Source organism: Diadema setosum, chromosome 5, assembly GCF_964275005.1.
Source record: "Diadema setosum chromosome 5, eeDiaSeto1, whole genome shotgun sequence".
In the NCBI taxonomy this organism is placed as follows: domain Eukaryota; kingdom Metazoa; phylum Echinodermata; class Echinoidea; order Diadematoida; family Diadematidae; genus Diadema; species Diadema setosum.
The window spans coordinates 42,530,796-42,541,629 of NC_092689.1; the positions used below are offsets into that span (position 1 = coordinate 42,530,796).

Below are 10,834 nucleotides of genomic sequence, written 5' to 3' on the forward strand. Positions count from 1 at the left end.
TTTCCCCTGTGCGAAATTCTAATATGGGCATGTTATCCGATAGGTATTAAAATATGCATATGCTTACACTTCGTCTCCATAGAAGGCAGTTACCAGCTCTGTCAGTGCGTATTATGGGTATATCCACAAATTGATATAATATCACGAGGGCCCTTTTCAGCAGTTATGGCCCTGTTGTGTACACAGGCTATTAGCTATCAAACATACCGCTCAAATGGTTGTGTGCCGAGAGCTACGGCTAGACGAGCCGCCGAGCGGGGCGACACGTTTAGCGACCCGCATGCAGTGCCGGGCATATTTGCCAAACGAGAAAGGCCCCTCAAGAAATATGACAAGTGGCTCTTTTTTGCTTCTGCTATGCAACTCGGCTGTATAAACTCTTCAACAAATGCTTCTTCTATAAACAAAACGAAGTGTTTAATCTACTGATTCTGATTGGAAGTAATTAGTATGAGCATTGTGGCTTGTAGGCTTTAGAGGAGTAAGTCGCTTGGAGGGGGCGCTGCGGTGTGGTTGTAATCGCACGTGCATTTATAATACTTGTTGAGTTCCTTTCTGCTACCAATCGGCCGTGGCGTGTTCGAGGGGCGGTCATTTATCCACCAACCAGCGGTGGGTATACGCACTCTCTTCCCGTCTCTCAGGCGACTTACAAACCACCGGTTATCTCATGCGTCTCACAACCAGTCACATTAATATCCGCATATATACCAAAGTATCTACTGTTTACGTCATTTGAATACCAAACCTAGTGCCTTGATTCTGTAACAGCGTGGAAAGAAAGCCATTTTCGAGCTTTGTCTTATTTTGTCTCCCAACACCACCATCACAGCGCCTTACGTGCCTAGAACCAGGCAGTCATGCAACACTTCGGTGGATACAACCCGGCGGCTCTGGGCGCCATGTACAGCATGCACCAACAGGCCCTGCAGATGCAGGCCGGCTACCGACCCTCGACTCACGCCCTCTCTCTGGCGGAGCGTCTTGCAGGTTAGTACTCGACGCCCGTGAACCACGGGGTAAAATAGAGCTACATTTACACCATATAGTGGGCTGAGTAACTTGTTGATTCTCTCAAAATGATAGACGGTATACTTATCTTTTTTATTCGACAGATCATGGAATAAAAAAGCAGATTCACTTTCCCAATTTCACTTTCATTTGAGAAGATCTCTTTATGGAACTTTTTGTGGCAATCAACTACTCTTATACGTTGATGTGCGTATACTAAAAAGCAGTCACAATGAAAGCAAGTTAATTTCTTGTGGTTTAAATTAAAAGGTTAGGTAGTTATTTAGGAATTAACACGCTCAATATTTCACTTCATCAGGCACCACACCCGATTAGATTAAATTTGTATCTACTTTAGATATATCTGTCGCTGTGCCAGCAGCATTCAAACATAAAATTATTTTGTAATGACACATTGGTGAAAACTTTTGTCGTTTGTTGATCATCAATCACGTGTGCTGTACTTTTCAGTGATAAAGATATTCATAATGTTTCCTAGAAGAGTCATATCGTTGTGCAAATTTTGACAGAATCATCACATACATCAATGACATTGTTGTAAACAAGTATTAAGCTAAATATGTATGCTTCATTCACCAATTTTTGGTTTAATGTGTATTCGTTCTGTCTCGTCAGAGAGGGGGTGAATATTAAAAGGAAAATATACCTAACTGTCCGATGCGGAATAAATTGTGCTTGTATCTCTATAGACCTTGGGGGCTTTAAAATAAAAATTGATATCCAAACAGTTGTTTTCATTTTACATAAAAAGAAATTGAAATTCACGAAACCTCTGAATAATTATTACTCAAAACATTTGCAGAAGAACATTTCTCTATCTTTTAAATTTTGATTTTTGAAGTCGTATGTGTATGTGTGTGTGTGTGTGTTACCGTAGTTTGGTATATTAAAACACAATATGCTTTTGGAATGTTCATTGCACATAATGAATATTGCAGTGTAAATTCGGAATACTGTGTATATTCTTGGTTTTTTTCTTTCTTTCTTTTAAATCGACGATGTGATTTGGTTACGTTATCATTGCACTGTGTGCCAAAAATGCCAACTTTTTCATTCATTCTTTCATTTTATACAAATTATAAAGCAATTCAAATCATGACAGAAATAGACAATGTTCAGACCAGGACTCATGACAAGCTTTTGGTTGGAAATCTTATTCTTACAGAAAAAAAAACCCCACACATTTTAACAACTGTGACATGTCGAAATATCTAACTAAAAGACACACAAACACAAAATAATCACGATAGAATATGCATATCCATAGTTGATTTACAGATTGACAGAAGAAATGAACCTAAATTATGCTGTAAATGTATGATAAAAAAGAAAAACATTATCTTTCTGTTGATTCATAAAAGGTTCAGCAAAAACTAATAGAAGCAACTCGCACATTTATCTCTTTTATACTATCGATGTTGTTTAGCTGGAATCAGGGGAGAGAATATCGGGTCTTGACATGTTAAGTGTTGTCTAACTATAATTAAAGTTGGCTACGATAGTACCGCTGTTTAAATAAATGTAAAAAAAATGCCCTAACAAAATTTTATAAGCACATTTTGGAAAGGACTTTATACCTCTGGTCCACCAAAATGACGCAATGTTTTCATATGATTTTTTTTTTTTTTTTTTAATTCAGGGTAAAAAATTTTGTCTGTGTTTATATGTCGATTGTTCACAACAGCATATTCTGATCAAGATTGTTTTAAAGGTGCATCTAGTACATAATATTGGCATGAATAAGCTGTAAGTTCTTTGTAAAAGGGTGATAAGTCTAGGATGTACTCAGAATTAGTTTTGTTTTCCAAACTGTTTGTTACAAATTAAGAGTAAAATCTGTCTATTCGCAGACGCATGATGTAATTTCTATACATCAGCTGGATGGCAACCCTAGTCAATTTTACCTCAGAAACATCGAATCACAATTCTAATTTTTATCTAAGCCTGACGTAGTTTATGTACACGCTAACATCAATCTATAGTGGCTGTTTTATATACGTCCTACATCTAGCTGGTTCTCTATCCGAGATACGTATCGGCGAAATAGATTTAAAAGTGGTGTGAAGATCTTCAGACAAGTTTGAGGGGTAAACGAAATATAAGCCGAATAATGTGTTTTCGGATTATTGAAATTAAAATGGACTCAAAGATTTTCACACATCTAACTTCTTATTACACAATTGTGTGTGATTGCCTGTAATTTTGAGTCGAAACGCAAATTACAAAGAAATTATAACATTCTATCGTCTCCAAAGTACAGTTACATTCGGTATTGGAGTGCAGTTGCGTTGAACTATTCTTTTCGTTGAAACTCTTCAACTCTTAAAGTCGGTATTGATGTCACACCTGAAGCTTCGTCTTGGCCTCCTTGTTAATGTGTGTCCGTGAATGTTATTACATCATCAAAACTTCCCGTTTAACGCCTTGATTTCAAGTGGGAAAAATGTTTCATCATTCCATCAGTTTGGCGCAATGTATGATAATACCAGCAAGACAATTGAGGAGGAATTGTAACTTAAAGTAACTGATCCCAGGTAGGATTGTCTATCCATAAACATAAATTATGATGGAACAAAAGATGATGAATTCGGAAAACTCTGCAAAGTCAGCATTTCTATTCCACATTCATGAATATTTATGTTTTTTTTCCTTTAAAAATGTCCTCCCTTATTTTCCTCACCCCTCGTAAATTGTGCGTCTTTTCTGGAGAAAAAAAAAATGGACATCGGCGCTATGAATTTACCGACACAAAGAAAGTGATTGTAAGTTGGAAACTGTCGCTGTGTTCGACAGGTGTTAGCGGTCGAAATCCAATGAAATTCTAAACCCCTTATGGCAGGCTTAAATAATATTAAGCCGGTTTAATCCGACCCGATTTAAGCCTAAACTTATTAATCAGTCTCTTCATGTGTAAGAACAAGGAGCGAGGGTGAAACAAGAAGAGGGGCTGTAAGCGGTTTTCAATGGTCTTGTTTCATGCCCTGCAAGTCGTGCGTTTGATACACCTCGCCATATGCTCAGCACGTTTTTCGTCTCCGGATAGCGGAAAAACGCCTCGCCGATCAGCGGTACTGCCCGCTGCAAGATTAACCCATGGGACCATGCCGCACATCGCAAAACCGTTGCATTTGAGCAGTGGATAGCTTTATCGCCCATTTTTCTCCGCTGCTTTTTTTTTTCCTTCTTGTTCTCTTTTTTTCTTAAAAGGGGTGGACACTTGTGCGTTTTTTCTTCTCCTCTTTCATTCTTTTTTTTTTTTCGTGGAGTAAATAGTGTCGAGTTTGATTTCAGAATCGCTTAATGCGCGTAGATTGTTGGCTTTTGTGCAACGATATCGGTTGTTTGGTGGGGGTGCGGTATGTATCTTGATCATTGTAAAGCTGATGTAAAGATTGCTAATGGGCGAGTGATTTGTGTTGGGTGTGCCCATGGTCCCACTGCGAGAAGGCGACATGTCAGAGTAACATGTACATCGTGACTCACGTCAAGGGGCAACCTGACACGTACTTGTGGCAGGGAAATGCTGGATGCAGGGTCGTGCAGGGCTAGGCGAGGGAGTAAAAAAAAAACCCACAGATGAATGGTATGAACCATGTAGAAGAATGGAATGACTAATCTGAAAGAGACAACCACTTGATTAGCAGGAGGAGTACTAAGGGAAGGGTTTGTATTGGGTCGGCGATGATAGGAGAGATGTATCGGCTACGGGGATGGACTGGAGATTGATGCATCCCTTTTAGTATGTTATCCCCACTCTCTTAAAGATTACAACATTGTCTGTCCACAGTGAATTACTATCATCGGTTTCAGTGACCATCCCCATAAACAAAAACAAAACAAAACATATAAAAAAAAAGAAGTAAGCTTTTTAGGCTTTAAGTGGAGAAGACCCTTAATTCTCTCAAAACGTGAAGAGTTGAATAATTGAGGAATTTTGTCATGGTGATACGATGTAATCGCTCTGATTGTGGTGGTGCTAGTTGCACAGGAAATGGAGTTTCCCGCGTCACACAAACAACGACCATGGGGGAAATCAGGGATGAATTGGCAGAGAAAAGCCTTCGACTTGCTCAATTTAATACCCCACCACTAATGAATTGGATGATTGATTGGTGTCGTTAGCAAAGCCGCAACAAGCCGTCATCACTACATCGTTTATGACGCCTTGATGGATCAGGAGCTCTCAGTTTTTCTCTTTTAAGTATAATACATTATCAAGACCGACATGAGATCAATCTCAGGGCGTCCCCAAATCTTAACAATTGCCATTACCAAGTACTGAGATGTTGTGGTATTTTATTGCAGTGTGAGAACTCTTAAACGTGCCACATGTCAAGGTAAAATCTTTAGATGTTATAGACGCTATGTTTATACTTTCATCAAACAGTAATTGTATTTTTCCTGATTATACACGAATATACTCTCTTACTCAACTCCATTCACACACACACACACACACACACACCCACACACTCTAAAAATGTATATATGTATATGTCAATTTGTATAAGACATTCATAATAAACCATCGGAAAGATATATTGGTTAGTGAAGTTGTAAATCCCACAATGTCTGTCATCGACGTTAATATCACATCATTTCACCTGATGATTTCGTACAACGATCAACGTCAATGTAATATCGGCACAGAAAAGGAATTCCACCATCCTATCGTTCATTTGTGTATAATTATTTTCACTGAGTTGGAGACGGACATTATGATGGGCTAATGAGCCTTCACTGAATTAGATTAGAATCCCTCAAAGGCCGTGTTAAAGGATGAAGAATCGTTGGTACTCGGTGGAATTTAGAGAAAGGGAGAGAAAAAGAAGAGAGGGTTTAGAGAAGAGGGAGGGGAATTTGGCGAAGCGATAGAGACACCTTCGATTTGAATAATGCATAATCATCTCCCTTCCTCTCCTTTCATTGTTCCCAAAGCAGACATCATCTTGGAAGCGCGCTACGGGGCCCACCGCAAGCAACGGCGCAGCCGCACTGCGTTCACCAACCAGCAGCTCGCGGCGCTCGAGAAAACGTTCGCAAAGACGCATTACCCGGATGTTGTCATGCGGGAACGACTGGCCATGTGCACCAACCTGCCGGAAGCAAGAATACAAGTGAGTCCAACAAGACTTTTATAAGAGCTGAGCTTGATCAAATGGGACAAACATTAAGTTTAATCGCTAGTTTGTTGATAAATGAAAGCGTGTCCCTTTTATTCAAGTATCTGTCAGGTTTCACTGTTCTCATGATACTTATGGAATGGTAACATTGCGAAAACAGGTTACGGCAAATCGACAAACATGCACCACATTTTTTTTTTTTTTATTCAGCGTCGCTTTATCTTTTTCCATTTTGTTTCATGACTATACACATACATCTAATTTGCAAATCAAAAGAAAATGGTCAAATGGTCAAATTTCCTTTAAGATCATCAGATGAAAGGATTTCTACCTTTATTCATGGTCATGACAGTGTTTTCCATCCGATTGTTGTCAATCATGTCACTACGTGTTTCTCGAGACAATAGCAACGTTCGAATGTTTCCTACACTACTCCACTATGCTTAGTGGCGATGATTATGAAAATTATTTTGTTCTGTTTCAAAGATGTGTAAATAAATTACCACAGTGCATGATTTTCTTTGTGAATTTAGAGAACAGAAGTTTGTTGAAAATCATTCAGATGACATGTATTGTGAACTAACCGTCCTCCACCCTGAGCAACTTATCGAAAGATGAAGTTTAAAGAGAAATGTGTGATAATCACTTCGAAGTAAAATATTCAATCAATCATTCGTTCATGCTCTATCTATCAGCTCAAGTCTTTGACCAAATTCAGAGTTATTTCCATTATTAGGCCGCCATGTTCATAGTTTTATCAGAGCACATTGAATTGCACACATTTTGCCACTTTGTTATTGATACGTCTTATTTAAATTTGAGAAGTAATAGAATACTTTTTGGTGACGAAATTACTGTCATTGACACTTGCCAATTATGTGATGTATAGTAACATAATCATATTTATATTGTAAATGCATTATCATCTATATTGACACTTGCCAATTATGCGATGTACAGTAACATATACACAGTATGTCCCCCAAAAAAATCACAATCAAATTTTCGCATTGATAACACTCAATATGATTAAACTGTCTAAATGCTACTTCAGAGTCTTAAAATATAACAACTTAGCTCAATTTTGCAGAAACCCCCATTCAAATTGGTTTAGCGGTCACAGAGAAATGTGGATTGTTGTAAAGCATGTCATGAGTCTGATTCTTCCAAGTTTAGCACTTCGATGCTCTTGTGTGTGACAACAGTAGACAGAACTTGGAGGGAAGAGATTCTCGACATCCTGTACAAAATTCCTCATTTCTCCTTGACCACGTAAGCAAATCGAATGGGTTTTTTTTTAAGATGTGGGCAATGAGTTATAGTTTTATACCCTGAATTTGTATTTAGATTGATTCACAATTTTTAAAGATATCATTGCGGAAGGTCCCGTTGTATTTTTTTTTGGACATACGGTATATATGCTGTAAATGCATTGTCATCTATCTCATACATACAACAAACCATGTTTGGATTATGACAGGTGTGGTTCAAGAATCGACGAGCAAAGTTCAGGAAGCAGCAGAGGAACAAATCCATCAACGACTGCGACGACGACTCCCACAGCAATGCCGACAAGACGGAGACCGAGTCGATGGCACCCGAGACCACAAAACTCACTGACGAAGACCTCGACGATAAGTGCCGACGACATCCGACGGAATTCGGCCGTGACCACTTCCGCAGTGCTATGATTTCTTCGCACTCCGATGATGTCATATCAAGGGACTGCGATGTCGATGTCGATGTGGATGGAAGTGAAAAGGACGATGACGAGGAGGAGGATGATGTTCGCGGTACTGAGAGTGACATGGAGAAAAATCGGAGCGACGAGAGGACGCGGTTGTCGAAGAAGGAGGACGATATCGATCGGTCGTCGATTTGCAGCGGATCTAACGAGAAAGACGGGGACTCGTTTTCGGTTTCGTCACCGGCTTCTACGTCTCAAGACAGTAAGTTTGTTTGTTTGTTTTATTGTTTGTTCGTTTGTTCATTTTCTGTTCTCACAGCTCCCTTTCAGTCAATGATCACCATTCATTTGCCGAATAATTTTTTCTTCATTCATTTGCTGGTACAACGTGGTCATGGTGACATGTGTGCACAGTAATAATATATTGATAATAATGAAATGCAAAGGTGATTACAAGTGAAAATTGAATTCGAGTTAGTTAGGAGTGTTCATGTTGGCTTTATATTGCTACCTTTCTTATCGTGACTTCAGTGTTTCCACTCTGGTTTTAAGCACTTTCATATCTCATATCTTACTCTCCAGAAGCAACAGACAAATTTGAGACGAGCTCAGCTTCGGGACTCGAAACGATCACGACCAAGTCGGCTCTGAACCTGCCTGCTTTCCGTCCCCCGTTTCTCGATGTCAGCACTGGCGGCTTTTTCCCGCGATCGACCTTTGGAGCGCCGCTTGGCTATCTTCCGGGCTTCGACCGTCATCCCTCCATGCTTCCTGCGGCCTTCTTCAGCGCGCATCATCTGCCCACAGCCCTGAACTGGCCTTCTGCTCCCTCGGTGTTGCACTCGGCAGTCTCTTCCCCTGTCGTGGGGCACAGCGTGCACGCCAGCAGCATCGAGAGTCTACGCATGCGCGCTAAGCAGCATGCTGCTGCTCTCGGCGTAAACATGAGTGACTAACATTGAACATGTGATACGGGATTGCTTCATTTTCTTTCGGGAATGCAATTCTCACATGCTAATTTGAGAAAATATCCGAAAAATTATTTCACAAATGAGGGAGAGAAGTCATTAAGACCACACTGATCTACCTATGTCTTTGTGACCGCCACTCGGTATTGGACATTCTGTGATTCATCGCACTGTTTTCTAGGTCACAATAGTTGACGTAAATTACCACTTGCTTATGTTTAATGCAATGTTCCATTCACATACTAGGAAAAAAAATAATGTCAGAGTTAATAATGTACATTAAGAAGAGTTTGTTTTTGCTTGAATACCTCAGACCTTAACAACTTCGTAAAAACCTTTACGGATTTAATTTCATCTTAATGTCTCCTGCTGTTATTTTCTTCTTTTAGTGTAATTTAAAAGGAAATGGACACTTTTTTTGACCGCTTTAACTGGAACTGAATATTTCACATATCATTTCGCATAAAGAGTTCATGTAAAACTATCTCTGGGAAAAAGAGAACTCATGCTAGCTTTTCGTTCAGTGTGCAGAGAAAGCGCAAATTAGTGTTGTGCTTTTAGACAGTTTAAGGTGAAGAAGACCGAAACTACACGTTTGGTAACTCTGGGGGAATTGATAGCTAAAAATGTCACTGAGCGTCTTTTTGTTACATGTGTTTGTTGATTATTTTGTAGTCTTACAGTTAAGTCTGTAAGTGATATAATCTATCTAAAAGTTATTCTTGTGTGAAATTTAATTTCGTCCGTCAGACTCATCTGTATACGCAAAGGTGTGTGTATATATTTTATATAAATATATGTATATATAGCACCTGTTTATGCGTCCCTTGTGTACATAAGTACATAAAATATTCCTGTAAATGTTTGTATATATTTGGCAAATGCAGATTGCTAATAATTTAAGAGACATGTAGAATAAACATAGTATACTATTAAAGAATAGCTGTTGAGTATCGCCCACGTTTTGTCCGTGCATGGTTGAAGTATGCCAAACAAAGGTAATTACAATCAGAAAGATCCTTCAAACATACAAATCGACATGATTATGCTGATGCACCTTTAAAACACACTAACACAAAGGCACTCACAAGACAATAGTGAGTCATTACAATTATAAAACAATTTAAAGAAACGGTAACCCATCAAAATTCAAAGGCGGATTCGCTAATACCCGATACGGAATCTCTTGACAGCTGAGCACCAGGAATATATATGATGATATATATATATATATATATATATATATATATATATATATATATATATATATGTAATGTACTGTATATATTATATATCATTATTCAATTACTTATAAATGGTTACGTGCAAACAACGTTTTATGATAAAATCGACAAATGTAAGTTTCAAGCAGTAAAGCAGGAACATTTCTTTGAAAGTGAAGTGAGAACAATTTTAATGATATGAACACACAATTATACAATGTATTTGGACACATACTATACTAGAATATCAATGTACACATTAATGTCACAATTTATGTAAATGCGTAATGTGTGTGTGTGTGTGTGTGTGTTTATGTGCGTATGTGTATGTGTGTAATTGTTTATTAGAGAGAGAGATGATACATGTATATATAAAATGAACCAGGAAAATTCAGAGACGAGAGCAAAAATAATAGATTCCACAGTTATTCCAGGATGAAGTCGCGTAAAGCACCAACTATGGTAAACATCACATATGTCAAATTATCTTAACACTTGATTGTCTTTCAAATAGAGATCTATCATGCTTTTCTCATTTGTGACTACTACTACAGCCGAATTCACTGAATTGATACACACCATCTCATAATTCAATTTCAATTCCAATTCACATGAGAAATTTAACTACTTATTTCCAATCCCATGTAAATTTACAAGATGCTGTCACGATCACCGCGGTAGTAGTAACAGCAATAGTTTAAGTAGTTAAAGCAGAAGTAATAGCAGAAGCAGAAACATGTCTATGGCGATTGAAGCCGAGAGTAGCATGCATATAGTTTAATTTTGGTAAAATCAAATTGT

The 10,834-nt window shown here is 38.4% G+C and overlaps 1 protein-coding gene across 1 annotated transcript; it reads left to right on the forward strand.

Annotated features, from left to right (window-relative positions):
* The first annotated feature begins 856 nt into the window (after positions 1-856).
* On the forward strand, positions 857-8,798 carry LOC140228315 (uncharacterized). Its single transcript, XM_072308540.1, has 4 exons — positions 857-990; positions 5,974-6,149; positions 7,636-8,104; positions 8,425-8,798. Exons 1-4 carry the CDS (start codon positions 861-863, stop codon positions 8,796-8,798), a joined length of 1,149 nt encoding a protein of 382 aa, XP_072164641.1. The 5' UTR covers positions 857-860.
* Positions 8,799-10,834: the final 2,036 nt, after the last annotated feature.